Source organism: Strigops habroptila, chromosome 10 (assembly GCF_004027225.2).
Source record: "Strigops habroptila isolate Jane chromosome 10, bStrHab1.2.pri, whole genome shotgun sequence".
Lineage (NCBI taxonomy): Eukaryota > Metazoa > Chordata > Aves > Psittaciformes > Psittacidae > Strigops > Strigops habroptila.
The window spans coordinates 41,509,008-41,534,164 of record NC_046359.1 but is presented as its reverse complement, the minus strand read 5'-3'; the positions used below and the strand labels follow the sequence as shown (position 1 = coordinate 41,534,164).

The following is a 25,157-nucleotide window of genomic DNA, read 5'->3' as shown; positions in this document are numbered from 1 at the left end:
AACTATCTTACAGTGATTTCTTCAGGTGTGATCCCTTCCTGCAGTGGCAGAGACCACAGAGGGCTCCTTCACTACTATGAAGTACCTACAAACACAAGACAGGGTGCAGGGCAGTACTGCAAAGAGGGTGATGGGGTTATTCAGAGAGAGGTGCTTGGATACGTGGCAGAAACCCAGGCTGTGTTCAGTGTGTGACTAGGCAGAAGTGCATTAGTTGTCCATAGCAATGTCCCCAGCTCTCAGGTGCTGTGCAAATTCTCACAGAGATGTGATGTTAGCAGCTCTGCTCTTAAATAAAAGAAATAATAACTAATTAAATGAAAGAATTCAGAACTGTTTCTGAGGCTCTGCCACACACATGTATATACGTGTACACATGTAAGCTACACATTCCCCCTCTTAGGGCTGCAGCAGTGTCAGCCTTGTGTGTGCAAACTCATCTGCTGCACGATGAGTTTGGAAGCTGACAGGATGAGCTGGAAGCCAGGTCTGAGGAGCTGAAGGAAAGCACGGGAGCCATCACCAGCTTCACGTTGTACCACTTGGGCTTTAAGCCGTGTTTCTGCAGTGGAGTGCACGTGCTGTAGAGTCTATTAGGAGAAATGTATTTTAAACCATGCCTTTCTTTAGAAAAGCAAACATCCAGCTTCGTGTGAAAATAGCTAAGAGCCTGGAGTAAGGTCCTGGATTAGACACTTCCATAGACGACACATCAGCAGGATTGTTTTGGTTTGACAACTTTGTTGCAGGAGCTTTTCCATGGCCTGCTAAAGAGGGAGAGACTGATGGCTCAATCTCCAGGTTTCATTTGGTTCAGTTGTTGATATACTTCAATCACCTAACAGCATTCTACATGTACATGTGATTACTGCAGTCAATGGCTGGACTGCACCAGAACGTAAGATGCCTGGAGACTGAAAGGAGTTCATCTTGTGTTTTCTGTTTGGTGAAAGATTGGATAGGAGTGGGCAATGTGCACTTGCAGCCCAGAAAGTCAGTTACATCTTGGGCTGGATGCAGCGGATCACGGCCAGCAGGTCAAGGGAGGTGATTCTGCCCCTCTGCTCTGCTGTCGTGAGATCCCACCTGCAGTCCTGCATCCTGCTCTGGAGTGCTCAGTACAGGAACGACATGGACCTGCTGGAGAGGGTCCAGAGGAGGGACACAGAAATGATCAGAGGGCTGGAGCACCTCTGCCATGAGGAACGGCTCAGAGAGCTGGGGTTCTTCAGCCTGGAGGAGAGAAGGCTCCGGGGAGACCTTGTTGTGGCCTTTCAGTTCTTAAAAGGGGCCTATAAGAAAGGTGGGGAGAGACTTTTCAGCAGGGCCTGCTGTGACAGGATGAGGGGTGATGGGTTTAAACTAAAAGAGGGAGATTCAGGCTGGATGTGAGGAAGAAATCCTTCACAATGAGGGTGGTGAAACACTGGCACAGGCTGCCCAGAGAGGCGGTGGATGCCCCATCCCTGGAGACGTTCCAGGCCAGGCTGGATGTGGTTCTGGGCAGTATGGTCTAGGTGAAGACATCCCTGCTCATTGCAGGGGGTTGGAACTGGATGAGTTTTGCAGGTCCCTTCCAACCCAAACTGTTCTATGATTGTTTGGTGGGCTGCAGCCCTTCTCATGGACCTAGCCCAGAGGAAAGGGTAGATTCAGAGCAACAACATGCTGTGGCCATGTGAGAGGCTTCGCCTGTTTGCTCTTGGCTGCTTCCACTTCACTTTAAAAGCCAGAGTCCTGCTCTGGGGTAGATCCTGGGCAGGATGTGTGTGGTCTTAACTGCTCATTTAGGCCCTCTCTTAACTCAGAACGAGAGGGGTGCTTCCAGGACCCCAGGATGGGACAGCTTGTTCCTCTCTGGTGCTTGGCTTCAGGGAAAACCCACATGAGTAGCTCAGTCACACTAGTTCACCTGACAGATTCAGCAGGATCGTGCTTGTGATGAGGAAACTGGATCTAGTCAGCCCTGTTTTGAAGTCAGAGGTGCCCACTGCTCTCTGTGCTGCACGGCATCCCCTCAATGTGGGATTACTGGTGAGCAGAACCCTCTTCCCTCCTTTGCTCGCAGGCCTGCAGTGGTGGACAAGAAAGGAGACCTGGCTACGCTCAACGAGGTCGGCTACCAGCTCCGCATCTAACCAAGCCATATGCTGGACAGAGGGCTTCCTGGTGCTTCCCGCTGCACTTTACCCGCACTCCGTTGGAAGGAAAAAGGAATGGGACAATTTATTAACTTGTGGACTCTTACGGTGAAAGTTTTACCTAGAAAATAGAAAGGGGGGGGAATTTGGTTTTGGTGGCAGTATTTATTTTATTTCCATTTATAGAAAAGGCATCAGTGCAGAGGAACCTAAAATGAGGTTTGCCAGGATATGACGTTTTTTCCCCTTCATCATGTAGCAGATGACTCCAGTAGTGCGAGAGTTTCTTCAAATACAATTTGCCTGTACAAGTATTAACTGAATTTGGGCATTTTGCTGGGTAGTAGCAATGGGAAAACTAAGAAACCAACATTCTTAGTGTTAAGATGTGCTGGGGTGCAGTGCAGTTAAAACAAATCCTATTCAGTATTAATATTTAATTCAGCAATAAAAACAAGCAGTGCAGAAGTGGCATGAGTTTTTCAAGCATCAAAATTACCTCACTAAACCTAACAGATATGCAAAACTGTCAGTATTGTTGTTTTGTAACTAATTTGTACTGTTTCCCAGCATTTCTGGTAGTATTAAACCAGCACTGGATGTTTTACTGCCACCTGTATTATTATTTTGTGCATGTTGCTGGAAGATGTTAAGTAATAGTAATATGCAAGTGTATTCTTAAACACTGACATCTTATTAGGCAAGATAGGAGGGTTTGGGTTTTTAACTGATGATAATTGAATAATGAATTTTTAAACTTTCATAATTTTTTTATACTTTGTCACAAGCTTTTAGTCTTTTCGGACTCCTCTGCTGAAGCACAAAACGTAGCGATTGCTGTTGTGTAGGGACAAGCGTTCACTTCTCAGTCGGTCTGTTTCTCGTATATGTTCCTGGAATAATGCTAACCTGAGCCCACGTGCTTTTCTTTCAGCAGCTGGTGTAGCTTTGAACCTTGTCTTTGAAAGGCTGAGCAGTCTCACATGGTGATGCCTCGACATCTTATATTAAGATCAGACATTGCAGGCTGAAGTTAACCTTCTGCCGTGCTGCTGGAGGGAGCTTTTCCTGTATGTGCTGTAGTAACAACAGCTTAGACCTGAATAAGGAAGCTTTAATGGCTGAAATGGCTGAAAATGAAGCTTGTCTGCTTCCTCCCTACTCAGTCCTTTTGTTCTAAGACTTAGCTGAGGAGCCGGGATGGACACCGGCCTTCTCAAGTGACGCGGTAAGACTTCCACTGGGGGTCTGCCATTCGCATTAGTGAAGTTCTCTGGTGAGTGCTGCATTCCTGAAACTATTTCATTTGGTGCCTAAATAGAAACTGGATTATTGTACAAGTCCAGCCTTTACCCTTTGTGCTGTGCTTGTAGATGATACTGCCATGGGCCTTGTGTACCTCCCTTCCTGGGCACTGACTTTTTTGGGATCTCGATGAAGACAAGACATTGTAAGACAGTGACAATAACGCTTACTCAAACTGAAGGATTTAAGCTGCTAGAACACTTCTATCAGCCAGCAACTGAATGAATACAGGAGATGATTGCTTGTACACAGACCTCATTGCTCGAAAAAGTCAATGAATCTCCCCTACCTAGGACAGGAAGACAATATCGAGACCCAGGAACCTTCTGCAAACAGTGGAAGGCTTTCTCTAATGAGCCTGCAGAAAGTCTAGAAAGACTTGCCTAATGTATTGCATACACTTCCTTATACAAATTACCATATCAATTACAGGGAGGCCTTTCCCTTTCCTCCTTCTGTCAACTTTTCCACTCCTGTGTTCACCATAGGGATTTTTGTGGTTCAGGAGCGAAGTTGAAAGGAGGGAAATACACTCTCTTGGTAGAAATTCTTGTACAATTTGACACCAGCGGCAGTGTTTCAGTTTTAAACTTTGTGCTGTTTGGTATCTTGTGACCTGAACAGGGTTTTTTCATGTATCCCTTGGGTAAAATGATGTGAAAAACTTACTTGGATCAGCCGTAGCCTATAGCACAAAGTTACCTGATATGTTGCAAGCTTTTTCTATGAAACTATGGTTTACTTCAGCTCAAGTAATGGTGGTTGTGTACAGTTTTTACCACTGTCCACCACACTTGAGTTGTTTTCTTTTAACCTCTAACTTAACACTGAAACTCTTTAATGCTGTAGAGGCATGTGACAAATTGCTTTTGGTTCTTGTTTTGCAGTTCAGCTGAAATACTGTTCACGATGATGGCATTTGTCTTAAGTGTGGTTCTAGTGACTGCAAAGTGGTCAAATAATGTAGAAAACATGCATGACTTCTGCGTTGGGTTTTTTTTTACATCACTTGTATGTTTATGCACAGCATGAAACTTCAATAAAAGGATCATGGTAGTTTGAGGGGTTTTTTTCTTTGTAAGACTTAGGGTTAATTTTTGTCCCGTTATGTTTCTATTCCGGCAAAACTGTTTGTTATTTCTAGATTGAAGGAATGACGAGGCTTATTCCAAAGAGCAGCACTTTTCTATCACCTACCTTCCCCTGTTCAGCTGCCTGGGTGCTGGCGAGGGTGCAGACACATGGGAGCTCACGTTTGTCTGCTGTGGAGGTAACACAACAGTCCCCCAGACTAGCAAAGCTCCTTGCTCTTAACGTAGGCTACACGAGTTGTTACAACTGAGTTGCTACAACAGCTTTTTTAGCTGTAACCTGTACATATCCAGAAATCTGTTGTGTTTATTCAAGTATGTTTGCATTTATCAGCTCCAGCTTTGAGAATACTCATATTTAAATCAAGCAGCAGCCAATATTGAATAAGCAGAGGAATTATTCCCAATTACTTATGAGAAAAATAACCCCCATCCAAATTCTCAGCAGCTAAAGCACAGTATTTTGGTAAGTAACCATATTTTGTAATGGAACACTGAAGTACTTCTTCAAGTCAACTGGTTTTGTGATTACTACCACTGTACTTCTGCATTATTCTCAAAGCACAAAGTAACTGCAGTTTAATTCTGCACTCAGGAAAAGGAAAGGTTCCAGATGAAAATTCCAAAAATCAGGTTGGAGAAGAACAAAGAAATGTTTCTAGGAGCCAAACACACCTGAATGTGATCTCAGGAACACGGGTGCAGGTTTTCCAGCACTACACTGAAAGACAATTCTCCAAATGTTACTTTTAAGGCAGTTTTACATACATACCCCGACGTAGTTGGACTTGTTTCCTTCAAGTTTACTGTTTGGGCAGTCTTTTAATGTTGTAAATGATATGTTTATCAGTGCATTGTGAGAGTAAATACAAATCTTGATCGTTTTAACACCTCAGGATCTGTCATTTTAATATACAACTTGCCCTTTTTAATAACTCGATGGAAAACCAAACTCCCTTCCCCTAGTTGTTCAGTATGTATGAAGCTTCAAGATGTTGAGGAGTGATTGTTTTGTTCCTGCAGTAGATCAGTTTACTGTTAGGTTGCATGCCCACTAAACTTGGGTTTATTTCAGGTGTTTTAAAGGAGATGCCAGTGAATGCTACCCACAGTTCAGTGTTTAGAAGTTTAAGAAGTAAACTTTAAAAACTTTGCCTTCCTGCAAAGCTATCTTCTTCCTTTGGAGGTTTAATCTTGCAGCTTCTGGCCTGACTACAGTCTAAGTGAGTTCCTTTGCAGAAGTATTTAGATAGGAGTGCCTACAGAGCACTGGTGTAGCAAAACATGATTTTCTGCTCATTAGAAAACAGGGTGTGCACACAAACACACTCCCCTTTGCTTGCGGGTTGGAGCTAGATGATCTTAAGGTCCTTTCCAACCCAAACCATTCCGTGAGTCTATGAAGCAGCACACGGTTCTCAGAATAATCATTTTTACTATGATTTACAATAAAAACCATTTACAGCATCTCCGTGAAAAATAATGCCACTGTGAGGCTGGCACAGATGTTTTCCATTATCAAAGAGGAAGCAACTGTAAAAATTCTTTTGGCCTTAAAGGCTTCATAAAGTAATTTCAACCTTTAAAAAAAAGTCTCTTTAAAAAGTCTACTTTACACAACACGAACACCTCAGCATGCAGAAAAACTTACTGAAACTGGACCAGCAGCGCTTGAATTAACCTTCAAAAAGACAATAATCATCACCTGAAGTGAGAAGGTGAAGGTAGCTTTATCTACACAAAAGGTCCTTTGGGTATTACCGTTCAATAAGCCTGAACTCTGCTAGCAATGGCAGGTGGTCAGAAGAGTTATTTTCATTGGGAAGACCATTAACAGTCCAAAGATCTTTCTCTGTTAGAAGCGCCAGCCTGCCAAGGAGTTTCAGACCCCCATGACAAGAATCCTCTGCTCCTGGTTAAAACACAAACAGAACAAAACATGGAAACATTCATCTGTGTGGGCTGAGAATCACACATTCAGACACCTGCAGAAAGAGGAAAGCACTACGGCACAAATAACCTGAAAGTCATTTTTGTTCCATGCAACAGCACCACTAAGGAGTTCAGAAATTCTTCTGGTTTATGATTACTCTCACGGCAGAGCTTACAATCAGTACAGCTCAAAGTGCTCAGGACACTACCCCTCCATTTTGCAGAGGTCAAAAGGGATTGAGTTGTTCATTGTAACTCTGAAAAAGCCTCAATCCAGCCCTATACTTTAGCACAACAGCAGTGCCCCACAGAGCTGACACTGGCAAAATTAAGCATCTTTTGAGACTTACTGGTTCACATAACCTTTTATTTCTGTATCAAGAACAGTTCTCCACCAGGCAGGAACTCTTGTTTGTAAGGGTGAAAGCCTTCTGGCATTTCCCTTCCTAACTGTTCATCATAAGAAAGGGATCTTCCTCCATTATTTCCTGCTACTACCTACTCCTAATTGCCTAAAGACATGTTGAGCCTCACATTCCCCACCAGCCCCTCCTTGTTGGTGAGAACAAGGTCCAGCAAAACCACCCTTCTCACTGGCTCCTCTATCACTTGGAGAAGGCATTTCTCATCAACACATTCTAGGAACCTCCTGGATTGCTTATTGCTGGTGTGTTGTCCCTCCCCAAGGACCAGGGCTTGTGAACATGAGGCTGCTCCTATCTGTCTATAGAGGGCCTCATCCGCTCCGTCTTCCTGGTCAGGTGGCCTGTAGCAGACCCCCACTCTAATGTCGCCTGTCCCTGCCCAACCTGTGTTATTACATACCATACTTCAAATATTTGGCCCCTCATTAAAGAGGAAGTTCAGTGGTGGCCTTGACAGTGCTGGAGAATGGTTGGACTTGATGATCTTAAAGATGTTTTCCAACCTGGTTGAGTCTGTGATTCCAAAAACCAAACAACAACAACAAACAACCCCCAAAACCAAACAGAAAACCACCATAACAAGTGTTTTCCAACTCAAATTAAGAAATTCCATTGAGAACAAGATCCTTCCATGATGCATCAAGCTTTTAGACTTCTTGATCTATCTACTTCAGTGGGACAACTAGGCAGCAACCCTAGCTCTTGCTTGCGGAGCACAGGGATGATGCGGAGCAGGTTGAGTGCTTTCAGGACCAGCACAAACAGGAGCTCTAACTTGATACAAATACTTTCTGTAAGGAAGTGATCAGCAATTCCAGGACTTCCTGGCTGAAGCTGGTACTTACCAGCAGGCACATTTTAAAGGATTATCCAGCAACTGTTCAACTCCTCACATAGTTCAACAGCTTCACTCCTTTGCCACCTGCCAGCTTTGCAGCCCTCTAACAACCCAGCAGCTGTTTAGTGCTGCTCTGAAGAAAAGCTTTTCCACTGCAAAGATGCCTTGGTAAAGCACACACGTCCTGGAGCCAAATTTATCATCTGGCACAGCACCTGCATGTCTACAAAGGAGCAGTTTGTTGCTGCGAAGAGCTTGGCCTGCATGCAGTGATTCATGTCAGCTCGGAGCACTCTGGAAGCACTATTAGTTTCTAAGAACTAATGAAAAAAACTACACCAGTTTAACCTAGTTTGAGAATTCCAAGTTTGGCCCCATTCTGTACTAGGATGAAGAATCTATTTGAAAAACAAGTGCAGAAAGAAAGAAGTGCTCTAGCTCTGCTGGGGCAACGATGGTGCAACAAAAATATATAAGCAAGTGAATTACGATTAAATTTTGCACAGGATGCGCTCTGAAATCACACAGTATTCAGAAGTCATTTAGATCCTTCTCATATCCTGTTTTTTCAGTCAAAGCTTTTGTTTCTGTACTGTGAAGCTTTTATATGTGGTATTTTACATTAAGGTAGTACTTACTGTGCATGTTATGACAAATGAGACTTTTGTGCATTGACTCAAGGAATTTTAACAATCTAGTCTCAATGCATGAGAAATGAAAGTGGTATTTTTAGTTCACGTATTAAAAACAACGTTAATTTCTAAAAATCAGTTGCAATTTACAGTGGGAGCAGGTTTCTTTGGTCCAAGTTCTGCAGAGCCATTAATCTGATGGCACCGCACTGTGCGCTGACCTTTGATGATGGCATAAAACACACAACTACTGATGACATGGAAAGCACAACACTGCTGGGAAGTGTCCACGGTAAGAGCACAAAGCAGTAAAGGATGGATGTGTCACCCCTCAAGAAACACACCCGCGGAGGTACCGTGTCTTTCTTGCACCATCTGGTGAGTTTTAGCTGCAACTACAATCAAGAGTGTGACAACTGGGCACGGGCAAGTGACTGCTCCCAGAGCAAGAGAGCACAGAGGTCAGCTACTTGACAGCCGTTACATCAAGACTATCTGAGAAGTAAGAAAGAAACCCTTTTAATGCACATCATAAACTGCTGTTCACCGTTTTCGTGATTGGAAACACTGCTTTGGTGTAGGTTCGGCCACCAAGGTCCTGCAGGAGTTCCTGGCAGCAGTAATTCTCAGGTGCTGCTTACACCGCTGCTTTTCTGGGGCCTTTTCTCCGTGCTGAGATGGCAACTACAGCAATGTTCAGTTACGTGGAAAAGCCTGCCCTGCGTGGCACTATGAGACCAACTGTGGTGAGATCACAAGCCCGGCCCCATTCCTCAGACAGCAGCTGACATTCAAAGCACTACCACAAACCTCTGAGCTAATTCATATGGATTGAATTATCACTGCATTTCCCTTGGAACAGCATCCAAACGCTCCCATTTAGCACTTGTTAAAAACAATTAGAAAGTTGTTTCTTTACCTGGCTGGGCAGCAGTATCATCGTTTGCTGCAGAATAGAAAATGTAATCCACAGTGACAGCGCTTCGGGAGTGACAAGTTGTTACTTCTGGTATCCCAGTTTCAGGGAAGTAATGAGAATAGACTGAAGACAGTTTAAAATGGTGCTGCAGTTTTGAAGACACCCTAAACAGGAATCAGAGAAAAGAACCTTATTTTCTTGTCTTTCCTAGAAAGAACGAGCAATGAAGAAGTTCACAGCTTTCCTACAACATCACTACAGAGCTAATGTTCTGTTTATGTCAAGAAGTAACCAAAAATGTCAAAGCATTTTCTAATAAGCAGACAGAAAGTGCCCCCTAAATAGCACTGACACCTCGCCTCTGCATTCCGAAATAGTAGCTGCAGGTTCCTGCAAGAACCCACACTCCATTATTTCCAGTTCTAGTCCTTTGCTGTCTGATCAGCCTTTGCGTGTTTAAATGGACAATGATTTTTAACCCAGATGGGCAGACGGGGTTGGGTGAGCATCTTCTATCCACATCTGGAATCAGAAACAAGTTTGGTCTAAAAACAAACCCCCCCAAACTAGGAACCAGTCAAGGAATTCCACTTTTTATCCCCCACCACGTACTTTTCGGATGCTATCACAATCTCCTGAGCATTGTCCAGTTTTCCTGCTTCCAGTTTTTCTCCTGTAAAACAAAAATACATTCAATTTACATTTAAAAATAGGATGTAAGCAAGACCAATATTGAAGAGCTATAGAAAAGCTAGAGACAAGTATCTTTACGTTTATTTTTTGCAGCAGGCAAAGATTAATCCAGAAAAACTGGATTAAATTCTTCCGTTCCATTTGTAATATGCCCTCCAAAGACTTCCAAATTATGTCCCATTCATTTCAAAGTGGTGGATGAAAGATGTAGTAAGGAAGGAATCACTTTGCTTTTCCCATTTGTTCCATGAAGTGCCTTCCCTGTGATACAGAACCACTCAAGCAGCATGTAAGTTCACACTACATACGTGTGCTGCATTCTTCCATCTCTCTTTTCCCAGTCACAGCACAACTGGCTTTCATGATTCAATCACAGTGGTTTAAAGAATATGCACCAGCTCCTGAATGGCAATTTCTAACTATTACCTTCTAAAGATTCAAGTTTGCAAATGCTTATGTGAGCCAATAACTTTCCACTCAAATGAACCCAACAGGGAAGTTTGGCAAGCTAAAGACTCCCTGTTTCCCCCCTCCACTAGAACAGGACATGTTTTTCAGTGCTACCCAAATGATGTTTTCAAAGGTCCACAGAATTCATCAACCCAGCAACTGACCTGCATTTCCTTCTTTTTGTTGCCGTTTTATTTCATATACACAGTTTTGTGAAATACCCAATTTTTTGGGCCAGATTGGAATAGATAAAATTCTTTGTCCCCTTGGAAACTGTTCTTGTCCAGAGACCTAAGAAAAACAACATGAAATGAGTGGACTTTTTCATTAAAGTTTAAAGCAAAGCAAAGCCACAGCCCCTTAGAATAAGTCTTTTATAATGGCTTGTCAACTCTCTGCAGAAGTAACAACATCCCCTGTGTACACCCCCTTTGTTTTTGCAGCTACCCAATTTTTCAAGGCAGTTCTTTGTGACACTAAGCTGAGATACCACCAAGAACACTTATCGACATAACAGGACTGAGCGAGCACAGCTCCCCAGCAGACACTTCATCTTCAGGATGCTTATTCTTCTGAGACAAGTCAAGTTGAAGCAGGGCTTGAAACAACTACTTACTAGCAACAGACACCAGTTGGGCTATTTTCCCCCATGTTTTCTCAAAGTATGTACTCCAGTTACTTTCTATTAGATAGCATTTGACACACCCAACAGCTACATACAAGAGCTTACAACAAAAACCATCTAACCTGAAACAGTTTAGATCCAGCATCGAATTGCATTTCTGCTTTTACAGTTATTCTAGCCACTGTAATTCAAAGCTTCTCTAAAACAAGAGTCATCTTTCAATGGAGTACACAGTAGGTGTTTGATTAAATACTTATTTTATCCTATTTAAAGACTGGGACGCTTAAACACAGGGATACAAACATCCTGTGGATGGTACATTTCTAGAACAATTAATTTGTTTGCAAGTTTTTCATTTCAGAATGCCAGAAGTGGATACCATAGTCTGTAAGGCACAACTAATATTATTTGAGTAACCCCACAGTACCTTTCTCTTTGCAGACCGCATAAAGGGCACCAAGATTGGTATTGCAGTGGAAATAATCACAGCTCTGGCATGCTTAAATATTATTAATACATTTTTTTTTAAACAGAATCAACCTTTATTTGTGAGAAGTGAAAAGCATAGCCTACCTTTCCTATAGCAAGTCCTTCATAATTTAACTTTCCTTCCTTTATAAATCTGTACAATGGAGAACCAGGAACAGAATTGAAGTCACCACAGATGATAATTGGACAGAAGGTACCGTCCTGCTGAGCAGCAACACTGGCAATCTCTGCCAGGAGGATTGCAAGTTGGGTCAGCTTGATGTCCCCGCGCCTTGGGTTATACAGCAGATGGGTATTGGCTATACAGATTGCAGCATTAGTTTTACACTGAAATCTAGGCTGCAAAAGCAACACCAATCCCACATTGTCCCTGTCCAAGAGTGGAATATCATGGCGAAAGAATTCCACGGGGTTTGATGAAATCAGGCTAAATTTGGAAGTTTTGAAGCAAATAGCACAGCCATCAGGTTTCCTCCCTGTCCTCATTTTATACTCACAGTGATACCCTGCAAGAGAGGCAATGAAGAACATAAAATATCACTGTATAAATAGAGATTATTTCAAGAAATAATAAAAACCTCACACTTTTCTCACATGGGAGTCAACACCCAGGCTGAAGCACCAAAGACTATGTGAAGTTCACATAGGAAAGTGAACAGAGTCTTTCTGCCCTGTCTAGCTTCAATTTAGATACTACAGGAAACCTGTTCTAATACCTTTTGTGATGTGTAAGCATCTATTGAAGAAACCAGGCATATTCTTATGCCCCATCCCTGGCAGTGTTCAAGGCGAGGCTGGACAGAGCCTTGGGCAACATGGTCTAGTGTGAGGTGTCCCTGCTCATGGCAGGAGGGTTGGAACTGGATGATCTTAAGGTCCTTCCCAACCTAAACCATTGTGTGATTCTATGATTCTCTCCTCATGTGGAGGAAAAAACCCACACCAAAACAAGAAAGAAGCCCCACAAGTCACATAAAAGTGGACTTCGTATGTAAGTTTTTTCCTGGATGTTACCATAATGGTTTAGGAATAACACCAGTGAAGTGTTCTAATCAAAAGCAATAATCACTATAAGTCATAAATCATAACTTTAAAAGGATTCATAGAACAAAGGTCTCAAACTTACACAATTATGTAGTTCCAGGCCATGTGCTCCTGCCACTTGTTGTGGCACTCACTGCTAACTCAGTGTACCTACAGAAACTAATCCAGGAAAATAAAATCTGTCTGGATAGTATTCTGCTGAACTGGTGGATTTCACCAGGGTAAAGGTCTAGTGAGTGCCAGAACTAGCACAGGAACAGGGGCAGAACATGCGTTTGAGAGCTAGGGAGGGGAAGAGGAAGAGCTACAGCAAGCTCCAGACTCCCATATACAGCAGCAGAAGCTCAGCTGCCCAGACAAGCCTGGTTCTTACAGTGTTGTTCCGCATTTCAGGTGGATATAAGTCAGTATTGCCATTACTCTACCTTCTTTACATTCAGTTCTAGGAGCCAGACTACCTCCAACTAAGAAGAGTATTAATCCAGTGCTTGGACCAGCTCCTCCTGGCATCACACAAGGACCTGTGCCAGGAAGCAAGGGGGGCCTGGGACTCTAAGGAGATGTAGAGCACCAAAGATTTAGATCACTTTAAACCACAATGCAATCACATCCCTAGCAACATGTTCCTTCCATAAATTCACACAGGAGAGTGGTAAGGCACTGCTATTTAGGCTGACTGACAGTACTGTATAAAAACAAATTACTATAAACTGACCATGGTTTAGTGCTGATATTTGGAAGATTTCAAGCCAGAAAAACATACCCTAGAAAAAAACCCTATCCAACAGGAATTATGATAGAAAACACTAAGGTAGTTTCAAGAGAGCACTTAGTGAATTTATAAAGGGGGTACACAACATTGTGCATGTGATGGAAGCAAACTGGATTCTATTAAAGTAAGGTTTTTGAGAAAAATAGTACTGGGACAGGGGAGAAGACAACACACTGGTCATAAAAGTTTCATCATACCCAGGGATTCCAAACTTGACTTGATCTCTGTTCTATAGTGGTCTTCTTGGACTTCTTGTAAACAGAGTACCTGAAGCAAAAGTTCATAATTAAAAGATTAGTAAGTACATCAAAATATTACCTTATCATCCCTGTTGGACACTCTGTATAGGTATACTATAAAAATAATAATTCAGAGGCTTTTTGCCTTCATAATTCCACAAAAGGATTCGGTCTCCTAGAGAAAGAGCTCCTTAAGAGTGGGAAGAGAGCCCCAATTCCTCCCACCCTCTCTCAGACAGCTGCACATTTTCAGATGTGAAATTCAATTTAACCAAAGTAGTCACCTGCTAATACATTCCCAGCAGTTTAGGGGAGGGCTAAATGCCAGAGCAGTGGGATGAAGAGGCCAAGGGCACATGTTCCATTAAGTACAGAGTGGACTAGAAGCTTCCATGTTATAACCTGAACCAAAGATCAACCTCGAAATACTCCATTAAGAGAGTTCTGCACATCTTGGAGCCTTCTGCCTGTACACTGCAGTACTGATTTACAACCACCTTGGGACTCTGACAAAGGACTGAGTTCCTGAAGGGTAACAAAGTTATGCCAAAAAGACCATTCCAGGAATTATGGACAAAAAAGGCAACTATGAGTGGTACGTACTCTGGAGCTTGCCTTTGCTCTAAGTTCAGATTGCACAGAATACACTAATTGCATGAGCATAAATCAAAACTAGTGTTAAGCATGACATAACTCAAAGCTCAGTTGGATTCACTGGACAACCCACCCATCAAAATCAAGAACAGCAGGAATTTGCTACCGCAGTTTATCAGTCCTAAAGAAATATCCACATGCTCCTTTTCTACTCACATCTGCATCCAGCTGTTTGATCTCTTGCAGAATGTTGGGAAATCTGTATGTCCAGATTAACAGTCGTTGCCTGCAGTGTCTGTACAGGTGGGAGTTATCTTCCAACAGATTCTGTGAGAGGATGTTGTAGGACATGACTGTAAAATTAAATTTTGCCTCACTTTCTGTACTGCTTTGGTCAGTTTCTTTATTTTCAACGATTTTCATTGTTCTGCTGTGCTGGCAGAAATATTCCCAGTGTCTTTTGATGGTTCCTATTAAAAGAGCATGAAGCAGAAAAAAATATGTAATACACCATATGAGTTCTTACTGCTCTTAGAAATCATTCTACTGACAACTGTTTGTCTTTGCTTAATCAGTTCTAAAAGCTTATTTGATTAGCAGTGATTTAGACTATGGTTCAAGATAAACTTTAATTAAGCATCAGTAAAAAACCAAATCAAACAAACCCAACCCCAAAACACAGCACACAATCATTAGATGCGCTGGATTTCAAACTGCTTTGAAATTAGGCAACTGGTATGTCCTAAGGAAATGGTTGTGGTCAGACTACACCACCCTGCTGCTCCCCGTAGAAACGCTGTCAAACTGGTAAGCTAAATCCAGCCTGTTGACACACTATTACACTGCCTGCTGCCACTACCTCCTCAGTGGAGATGGGGTATGTCAGCCTGAGATGCACCCTTAGAACAGCACATGGGCATCTTGATCTCCCTATACATGACTAAGAAGGGGTTAGGAATCAAAGCGTTCGCCTCTAGCCTGTGTACAATCTGAAAAACTCAAGACATAAGCTGAAACTGGGTCCCAAACCTGATAATGAAACTGATTTGAGATTGAGAAATTAAAAACATTAATAAGCCTCAGAATTACCAACAACTTCTAAAAAGGCTTGTTTTGCCTTTCTGCCATTCCTAGCTACATACTTACTATAATTACATGAAAGTTTATAAGAATATATCTGCCCATCATGAAGTACCCAGTTATTTTTCACACATGGATTTCTCCACTTACAAAATTCATGAACAAAGTGGCTTGGAAAGAAGCCAGTTGAGGTCCAGCAGGGCTTACAGGCTCAGGTCCAGTACCAGGAACGAACCTATACAACTGCCAGCCCAGCTCGGCCCTGCAGCAAGTTATCTACATCTTTTTGCTTTAAGATTCCCAAATTCACAGACGGGATCTGGCAAAAGACACCTGAGAGAGAGTCGTCTGAACCAAACTCAGGACTCCCCAGGTGGGCAATCCCTCGCATCACTGACTGCATCCTGCTGCCAGTCACAGTGAACCCAGCACAGGCGGACTGTGGCAGCACAGAATACAAGTGTGACACGCCAAACAGCATCACAAACTGCAAGGCTTTTAAGACAGATGTTTTCTTGACCAAGGCACCAAGAAAAACAGTAACTCAAAAGGTGCAGGCAAGATTGCTAATAGCTTGTTAGATGTGTTTAGCTTTACAGATAAAGAAGGAAAACGAGCAAAGAGCACCTTTTACCTTTCTTGCTGCTATGTTTTTCTTCATTCCGTGCTACAGAAAGACACAACGCCTCCTTCTGATCAGAGGAGTTTGTTTCTTTTTCAGGAGCTGAAGCATCACGCTGGCCACTGAGTCTTCTCTTCTTTGTCAATGGTTCTTCTCCCTCAGATTTCATACTGGGATTGGGCAGGTGAAAGCAAGAACTTTGCATGAAGTTATCAAGCTGCCAGTTACAGTTCTGAAACTGTCTCCAAGGTCCAAAAAACGGAGGGAGTCTCCAGTTTGCTGAGGAATCAGCTGGAACGGGAAGTGGGAATGAGGCCCAGGGATAGTGTCCAGCCCATCTCACACAGCTGTAAACCGGGTGGTTCAAGGTGAGTGTCTGAGAACCATTCCAGTGGGCGATGCAGTCTCTGCCCAGCCTCTGCACATGACGGGCCAGCATGGGGGGGTCTGCCAAAGAAAGCACAGATCACCTGCACATAACTACATCCACCCGCAGAAGGTGCAAGTCATCCTGGTCATGGCTTACACAAAATGCTCTTTCTCCACAACTTAACACATACAAGATATTCAGACTTTTTCAGGTACATACAAGATATTTAAACCTTTATCTAAATGCTAGGCAAAGTGGGACTTCACGAAGCAACCTTGTATTCTTCCCCTTTGGATTTACAAATGCCATTTCATTTCCAAACTCTGTCCAAATGAATAACTACTTACAATTTATTTTCTGCCTTACTGAATTCCACTCTCAGATCTTTCAAGTGCTCAGTAGAACAACCTTACAAAAAGTCATTCCTTCGTGTGGCATTAACTTTATGATAAAGCTACCTGAAAGGAACCAGAAAACCACTTTCCTTTGAGCAGCCAGAAATTTGTTTAAAAAGCTGTTAACTTGGCTCAAACCACAATGCCAACAGGACAGGGAAACAGGGGTACTAACTCTCATGGAATCCCTGGCAACGGCTTAAAGACTAGATTTGGATTCTTATTTCATTTCCAGATGGGAAAGCCACAGCTTAGCAAGTTAAAGCCATGAAAATAAGGGGGAGGTTGGTTGGTTGTTTTCCAGAAAAGAAGAATGTCTGTGTCAAAACCAAATAAAGAGCAGGAAGGAAGGCTGAGTGGCACCGATCTGCCCCAGCTTCCTCATTGTTTAAAAAAGAAGGCGTATTTTGAGCTCACAAACAAAAGATACCGAAGCTTGGTACGCCTGAAGTTGAACCAAAGCGAGAACGTCCTCCCTGCCTAGTGAACAGGCTTAAATACAACCTTCAGCAAAAACCAGCTCGTCCGGAAACAACCCCCAGACGCAGCTCGACAGACAGAGAAGTAGAACAGAGCCCCGGGCCCCTCGGAGCAGACCGGGCAGAGGCGCCGCTCCTTGGGGAAGGCTCCCGAGCCGCCTGCTCCGCCGAAAGCGCTGAAGCGGGGTCTCTTCCGCGGCGCCCCACACCGCGGCCCCGCTCTGCGGTCACTTGTAACCAGTGGCTGCCAAACGTCCCGCTGCTCCGCGGCCAGGCCGCTCCCCGGCCCCCTGCACCCGAGCATGCCGGTCCCACCGCCGCCGGCGCCGGCGCCACAGCAGTGCACGGAGCCCCACACACACCACCTCGGCCTCCGGGGTTGGAGAAGGACAAGAGGACCAGCCGCCACCGCGCAGCCGCTCCCGGTGCCCTGCGGTGCCGAAGCGGCTGCAAGGCCCAGCGCCCCCCTCCCCGATCCCCGTTTACCTCCCGGCAGGCCCCGGTGCGGGCCCAGCGCAGGGGAACCCCGCTATCGGCTCCGCGCAGCCCCGGCACCCCCAGAGGGGGTCATTCCAGGACAGCGCCAGCTCCGCCCGCCGCCGCCGCGCCGCTTACCCCGCACCGGCGGCGACCGAGCCCGCCCCGCGCCCGCCCGCTCCTGGGACTTGTAGTCCGAGGGCCCGCACCGCGCCCCGCAGCCATGTTTGGTCCGAGAGGGCGGTGCCACAGCCCGGCCGCCATCTTGGCCCGGCCGCCCCTCAAGGGGAGGCGGGCGGAGGGTGTGGGTGGGCGCTGCTCAGGGCAGAGCGCTGCAGAAACAGGCTGTAGTTTGCCGGATTTCAGGCTTTTTATTCTTTTAAATGGGTGTAACGCTGTGCTAATGTACTGCTTTCCACACACAGTCGTGTTCTTGCGATTACCGTGTCCCCGTGGGGTCAAAGGGGTCTCAAGGGAGAGCTGCCCTGTGTTTAAGGTACCGATTTCAGGGCAGCAGCACCATCTTTACTGCTTGCAGAAACCAAACCCCACTCACCTGAGACAGTATTTTAACATTCCGAGGTTAAAACGCACCTGAAGATGTGCAGTTGGACAGAGCCTTGGATGACATGGTCTAGTGTGAGGTGTTCCTGCTCGTGGCAGGGGGTTGGAACTGGGTGATCTTAAGGTCCTTTCCAACCCAAACCATTCTGTGAGTCTATGATTCTATGCTCTGCTGAGGAGACCTGGCCCGAGGGATGGGTGGAAGAGCTGTGTGCCCTGCAGATGGACCCACTGCTGCTTACCGGCTGCATAAACAGCCCTCCTACCTCTGTTGATGTTGCTTGATGAAGCAGTTAAAATGCTTTCTTGAGGTCGTCTAAGGACAGAGTAAATGCTGGCTCTGTTTACTGTAAGGAAATGTAGTACAGAGCGTATGAAATACAACAATGCTGAATAGTGCGGATGCTGTGCAGGAACTGTAATCACGTAAAATACTGTCTGCGTTGCTTTCACTAGTGTCATGGAAGTGACTTTAAATAACAATAATTGTAAAGTCTTCCCAGGAGTAATAGGGAAGACTGAACCAGAAAGATGAGTTATGTGAAGAGCGTGCTAGTTAAGCAAGATGTCAAATCCACTTTGGGTTTTCACAGTGTAATAAGAGAGCAAAGCTTCATAATACGTGGGTAGTACAAGACGTCCCAGCTGTATTTTCCAGACTTATATTATCTTGGTCATTTGTTCTTTTCTATATTTTTGAAGCATTCTTATGTATTAGGTATATTTCTAAGATAGAAGACAGTAAGCCATAGCTATAGCAACAACGGCTGTTATTTTTAGGAGCAAAGGGAATCTTCCTATGGAATGCAGTTATTTTCTTTATTTTGACCTGCATGAGACACCCAAGTTGCTCTGCCTCTTCAAAGGTTTTTCCATAATAGTAATCTCAGTAGTGATGCTGGAAAAAGGAAAGGGGTAAAGCTGTTTTAAGATAAGCCGTAATGAAAAGGAAGATATGCTGCTAAGCATAATAGTTAATTGTGTAAGAAGCAAAATAGAAGAAAAAGATTAACCTCTAAATACAATGCAAATTGTTTCTCATCTCAAAGTTGCTATCATTTCTTGCCTAGATCTAGGAAAGTCTTAATAAGCCAGTAACACTTAATTGCGGATTGTTTAGTCTCCTCTAATTGTTATTTTGTGCATCTAGGTTGGCTACACCATGTGATAAGATATTCTTCAACGTGGTTATCTCCAAATTCTGACTTGTAACTAGAAGCCAAATTATTTCGTGAGTCATTTGAGCTTTCGAAACTCCCTAATGAATGGAGGCTACCGACTCACCGAGGGATGTTGTGATTGATGATACTGCACATCGGAACAGCCGCGGTGGTTCAGATCAATGGTCCAGTGAGCCCAGTTTCCTGCTTTCTAAAAGCGGTTAGCAGCAGATGCCTGGAGGTGTGCAGGGGCTGGGCAAGCTTCAAATGAACACTCCCTGCCTCCAGCTGTTTTCAGCTCAGTAGATTTCCTAAGCTTGGTGTGTTTGTCTCTTTAGTTACTGTCAGTGACTCTCTCGCCCGTGTACTTTAATTTGCAAACGTTCTGCATCAGCAGCATCCTCTGACAAGAGTCCTGCAGGTCTAGCACTCATCATGTGAAGAACTATTTTATTATCATTAATTTTATGACCTCATTCTACCAGCTTCACTGGCCTTTGGTTCTGGTGCTAAGAGAGACTGAACAGTCCATCCCTGCCCGTCTTCTCCGTGCCACTCCTGATTTTCATGGACCGCTGTCATGTCTCCTCGTGTTATTTCTTCTTCCACACTGAAAAATCTCAGGCTGCTCCATTGTTCTGCGTGAAGAAGCTATTCCATATACCTGATCATTTTTATTGTCCTTCCTGTTTCAACCATGGGGTTATACAGTTGCAATATACTCTTCTCTGTCTTGTTCTCTACTCTTACTGTTTCTTCTCCCTTCCTCCTCCCACCAAATTGCTAACTTTTGAGTTATGAGATTCATCAGTTGGCTGTTGAAATTTGAATGAGATCTGTTGTATAATTCATCGGGGGTTAGTCAACGATGGCTTCAGTCCCATGGATTGGTGTTTATACCATTAAAACCTCAGAACTATCATATCTTATGAGCTGTTACAAGCAAGTTCTGTTGTCTGATCTGGTTGTCTAATCATGTTATTACACTGGAGGGTTATATGAGCTGTGTGATGTATCAAATGATTAGTATATCATGCTAGAAAATGTTCCTTGTTTACTTGAGCAAGTGTATTTTCATCTAGCTCTTTGGGGTTTTTTTGCATGTGATACCACTGCATCTGAGTAGCTGCAAGCTACAGCTAAAATTAAAGAAGATGAGAATATAAACGTGTCCTTCAGATCATTCTGTCCAACCCCTTCAGTTCAGATCTAAATTTCAGATCTAAACAAACCTCAGATTAGGCTTCCTCACTTGTACATTAAAATTACTCCAAACCGAAGACCTCTTCTTGGAAAGTCTCTTGCAATGAAACTTCAACTGCATCATCATCGGTATAAGAAAAGAGTCGCTATTGAATAGAGTTTGATGCATAGCTTAGCTTTGGGACTTGGAAACTTGCTTTGGAAGAATGATCAAGACCAAACTATCTCTGAGGTGTTCCTTGTGACAGTTACTTCCATGAAGTTCGATGTACCAACACCTTGTCAAAAGATGTAAAAGACACACTTTTCCTCTCGCAGAAGGTAAGCGAGAGTGGCAAGTGAGCTTCTAACAATGTCTTCTTTCTTCCCCATTCCTTAAGCAAGTGTTCCCCATTCAAAATAGACTAAATACATCAAGCATAAAGATAAATATTTATATATATTTATACATTAATGGATAAAAAGAAAAAAAGAATCTTTCTAGTAACTTGATAGCTGGAAATGTCAAAGTAACTAAAAAAATAATTGTGAGGCAGGATGCTGTAAAATCCACATTTGGACTGTTTCTGTGCTGTAACATGTTAGGAAGAGTCATTGTGTTCTTCCACAGAAAACAACCTTTCTCTGGGATAGCACTATTCAAAGAAGCAGCTGTATCTGGATGCTAGAACACATCCGTTTGGAGCTCCTTTGACTTTACTGGGCTCTCCAGGATGGTCAAAACAACCTTTTTCTGTCAGAGCAGCCCTGGCAAGGTAATAGCCAGTCCACTCATCCCTGACCCTGCATGTTTGCAGGACCTACTTACCTCTGGTATACAGGCTGGAATTCCCATTGTAATGAGCTACGAGTTGCATGAGGGCAGTGTTGAAATGAAAACTAACAGGAATCTTGTAATCACTGGGAATAAGGATGAGGTGAAACTGCAGCAACACTTCCAAACAATATCCCGCTAAAACTGCTTGGAAAGCCTCAACTTGAGCTTGTGCTTCCAGATCTATGGAAGTGAATCTGATCTAGAACTCAGAAAATGAATGTGATTATAGAAGATGACCTTTCATTTACATAGCAATGATTGGGAATGGTGTAAAGGTTCACAGTGCATTTCAGTTGTCCTCAAAGGAGAGACACTTGCTTACTATGAGCTTCAGTATGAGAGTCTCTGATCTTTTACAAAGAAAGGCAGTTAAGCATTTTTCTTCATGTCAAAGACCTGCATGAGATCAGAGAGACCTGGTAATGAAAAGATGTTTTTTAACATCTGCTATTAAATGATACACAGTGGTAAAAAAGAGAAGATAATCTTAACAGTTTATATAATCTGAAGTGCGATCTCTGTTTGCATAGATCTACCTTTGTGTAGATCCCACTACAGCCAAGCAATTGAAGGTACCTGTAATCTTACAAGAGGAGGATGTCTTGCAGCACAAAGTTGTGCTCCTCTGAACTGAAGCCATGTCAAACCCTGGAGAGTTTCCTCACACCAAAGTGTTTTGCAGACCTGTGTGCACATAAGAGCCCATCTGCAGGAAGAAGTCCAGGTACAGCTTAAAGAATCTGGAAAAGACACGAAACACAAAACATGGAGGTGCAGTAACCATCAAACTTGCCTTTCTGTGAACATTCCTCTTTAAAACCCATTAGTCATTTCTGTGTTACAAGCCTTTACATTTAGGGCAGCATATCTGAAAATAGCTCTCGGCAAACACTGGAAGTGGCAGAGCAGCTCTGCCAGGGAAGGTCTTGTGAAAGATCTGTAGACACCACGTGGTGCCTGTATTTCAAAGGGGCTCGGTGGTCATCGCCAAGTGTAAACCCCTCACAGCCATGCCCGAACAGAACACCTTGAACGGAACTACACTGCCTCGATTCGACTGTTGGAGCAAGTCCAGAGGAGGCCACGAGGATGAGCAGGGACTGGAGCAGCTCCCGTATGGAGACAGGCTGAGAACATTGGGGCTGTTCAGCCTGGGGAAGAGAAGCTGCGTGGAGACCTCAGAGCAGCTTCCAGTGTCTGAAGGGGGCTACAAGGATGCTGGAGAGGGACTCTTCATCAGGGACTGGAGCGACAGGACAAGGGGTGATGGGTTCAAACTGAAACAGGGGAAGTTCAGGTTGGATCTAAGGCAGAAGCTCTTCCCTGTGAGGGTGCTGAGGCGCTGGCACAGGGTGCCCAGAGAAGCTGTGGCTGCCCCATCCCTGGCAGTGTTCAAGGCCAGGTTGGACACAGGGGCTTGGAGCAATCTGCTCTAGTGGAAGGTGTCCCTGCCCGTGGCAGGGGGTTGGAACTGGATGAGTATTAAGGTCCCTTCCAACCCAAACCAGCCTGTGATTCCATGATTCATTGACCATGACACCTTGTCCTCCCCCGCGCTAGGCAGACTTTCAGACTCCGCAGAAAGCCACATCCGAGCTGCCCGTTAGGAACCGGGGATACTCATAACCGGCAGCTGGAAGCGGTGCGGCCGTCTCCAGCCCCGCCAGGCTCAGCCTCGGCCCAGCCGCTGAAGCACCCACAAAAGCCCCGCGCCCGCCCCTACGCAGCCGCCGCTCTCCCCGGCGGGCCCGGCCGGCGCTCCCCGCGGCGGGGCGGGCCCGGCCAGGCCCTCGGCACCGCCCGGGTGGGGCGGAGCGTTCCGGGGCGCCGCTTCCGCCTCGGTCGGGGCCCGGCGCGGCGGCGTTGCGGCGGCGGCGGGGGGGGTTCAGCATGCTGAGCCCGCGGGAGCGCGGCGGGGACCTGGCCCGCTTCTACACGGTGACGGAGCCGCGGCGGCACCCCCGCGGGCACACCGTCTACAAGGTCACGGCGCGGGTGAGTCAGCGCCCGGCCCCGGCCTCCTCCGTGCCGGCTGCCGCCCTGCCCCTCGCCCCCCTTGCTCCCCGGGCCCGGCCGGCCTCCGATGTGGGCTGTAAAGCCGCCGCTGTGTGCGGAGCAGGGCCCGTGGCGGGGCAGTGATGGGGATCCTGGCGTGTGCCCTGCGCTGATCGCGCCGGTCGCGGTGTGCAACCCCCGTCATGGACACGGGTGGGAGGGAAGGAAGGAGGGCTCGGGCACGGCGGGTCCCCCGAGCTGAGCCTCGGTCGCCTCCTGCCAACTTGTGGCTTCACGTAACGTTGCAATGGCCCCAGAGGCGCTTCGCAATTGTCAGTTTCTTTCCTGTTTGTTGCAGGTTGTAACAGAATAGCTTACAAACATTAACTCTCTATTTATTTATTTGTCTATTTCGCTGGTTAACTGTAGACTTGGCAGTGCTGGGGTAGTGGTTGGGCTTGATGATCTTACAGGTCTTTTCCAACCTGGTTGATTCTATGATTCTTCACCTCCAAATCTCTCATTTAGCCCAGTTGTGCTGTCTTCCCACCTGCCCCACAGTACAGTCAGCTATGGGGAAGAACAGGGGAGCAGGGTGTGTAGGTACAGCATGCCTGCACTGGAAGCACAGAGCTCAGTTGGATAATGTTTAGACAGCCCCTTTCTTAAGGGCTGCATGTGCCCAGAGTTCAACTCCATTGGCGAGAAGAGGGTCTGGGTGCATAAGAGAGGCCTAGCAGCAGGAGAAGGAAAGCTGGAGCAGATAACTGGCTATTGGGAGAGCTTGGCTTGGTGCTAGTTTTGGTGAAAGCTCCTTCTGTTCCCCTATGGAAATTTCTTACTCCCTTTTCTCCTCTGCTTTCCTATTTAAGCCAAAAAGGGAGGGGAGTAAGTGTGGAGATAGGTGCAGGAGGAGTTCAGGTCACAGGTGTGGTGGGATTATATTCAGAGCATGAGAAGGTGTCATGGAGGGGCAGAGTTTATTTAAATGACCTGTGATTTTGTAGCTGTTGCAGCTGTAGACATTCTGCCTGTGAACACAATATATTTGTTTATGCACCTTTCCCTAAATTCAAGGAATACAATGTTCTGTATGTGTATATATATCGTAGCTCTCAGGTTGTTCAGCCATGATCACTTTGTGTGACTTGTGAAATTAAGGTACTGTTTTAAATTGTTTGGTTTTTTTTTTTAATCAAATATATGTGTACAAATCCACCCAACATAAATGTGGGATGTGTTTAAATCACGCTTTTTATCCAATAAAATGCAGTATTTGTTAAAGGAAAAAGAGGTGTTTTTCTCTGTGATGTTTTAATCTAAAAAGCCTTTCCTGAGATAGAGGAGGAAAACAGCGCCATCACCTCTGTCTGCACTAGTCACAATGGGCTGTGTGTGTGTTGTAAAAAGTTGTGTCAGTGCAATGGGGAGTAATAGGAATGAGCCAAGACTTTGTTTATTTTGTTCTGGTGACTTTGTTCTTAGTGGCTAAAGCCAGTTAAAAGGCTCTGTGATGCTTTTGTTCAAGATACAGAGTTGTTCAAGAGCGAGTTGTGGGTAACTAGTGAGCAGTGTCGCTCTTTCCCCCTGTCCCACAGGTTGTAGATGCTCAGGTGCTTTTCCAAGCGAGGCAGTGCAGAATCAGGCAATGTGCTGACTGCCCGTGATTTAGTGTAGAGCATAGAGCTGACCAGGCCGTGAGCTGTCCAAATTAAACTGAGCTAACCAGAGATCATTAGTTCTTTGGGGTGTTTTGATATCTAAATCCTCTTAAATGAGAAAGTATTTCGCTTTTATGCAGCAAAG

General features: G+C 44.8%; 3 protein-coding genes across 13 annotated transcripts in view; 2 read left to right on the top strand and 1 right to left on the bottom strand.

The window, feature by feature from the left end:
* Window positions 1–4,508, top strand: part of VASH2 (vasohibin 2) — a 38,157-nt gene extending 33,649 nt beyond the window's left edge. Inside the window, 1 exon segment of the mRNA XM_030499483.1 lies at window positions 2,069–4,508. Coding sequence (XP_030355343.1) covers window positions 2,069–2,138 — 70 coding nt within the window. The 3' untranslated portion in view covers window positions 2,139–4,508.
* ANGEL2 (angel homolog 2) lies at window positions 3,863–17,778 on the bottom strand. Of its 2 annotated transcripts, none has more exons than XM_030499480.1 (9): window positions 17,622–17,778; window positions 15,904–16,338; window positions 14,406–14,659; window positions 13,554–13,623; window positions 11,625–12,046; window positions 10,591–10,717; window positions 9,896–9,956; window positions 9,284–9,447; window positions 3,863–6,449 (listed from the first exon to the last, which is right to left on the bottom strand). In XM_030499480.1, exons 2-9 carry the CDS (start codon window positions 16,328–16,330, stop codon window positions 6,295–6,297), a joined length of 1,680 nt encoding a protein of 559 aa, XP_030355340.1. In that variant the 5' UTR covers window positions 16,331–16,338; window positions 17,622–17,778; the 3' UTR covers window positions 3,863–6,294. The 2 variants fall into 2 exon arrangements, with proteins under 2 accessions (XP_030355340.1, XP_030355342.1); XM_030499482.1 differs by lacking the exon at window positions 17,622–17,778 and adding an exon at window positions 16,834–17,200 and having other exon boundaries at window positions 5,953–6,449; window positions 15,904–16,340.
* A 5,400-nt stretch (window positions 17,779–23,178) lies between these two features.
* The window catches only part of RPS6KC1 (ribosomal protein S6 kinase C1), a 93,484-nt gene continuing 91,505 nt past the window's right edge, over window positions 23,179–25,157 (top strand). For 7 of the 10 annotated variants that reach the window (XR_003993597.1, XR_003993598.1, XR_003993599.1 and 4 more), the window contains exon 1: window positions 23,179–23,351. Coding sequence is in view for 4 of the 10 variants with exons in the window: in XM_030500239.1 (XP_030356099.1) it covers window positions 23,247–23,351 (105 nt within the window). In the remaining 6 variants the exon portion in view is untranslated. The remainder of the gene's footprint in view (window positions 23,352–25,157) is intronic. The other 3 variants (XM_030500235.1, XM_030500240.1, XM_030500243.1) reach the window with 2 other exon arrangements.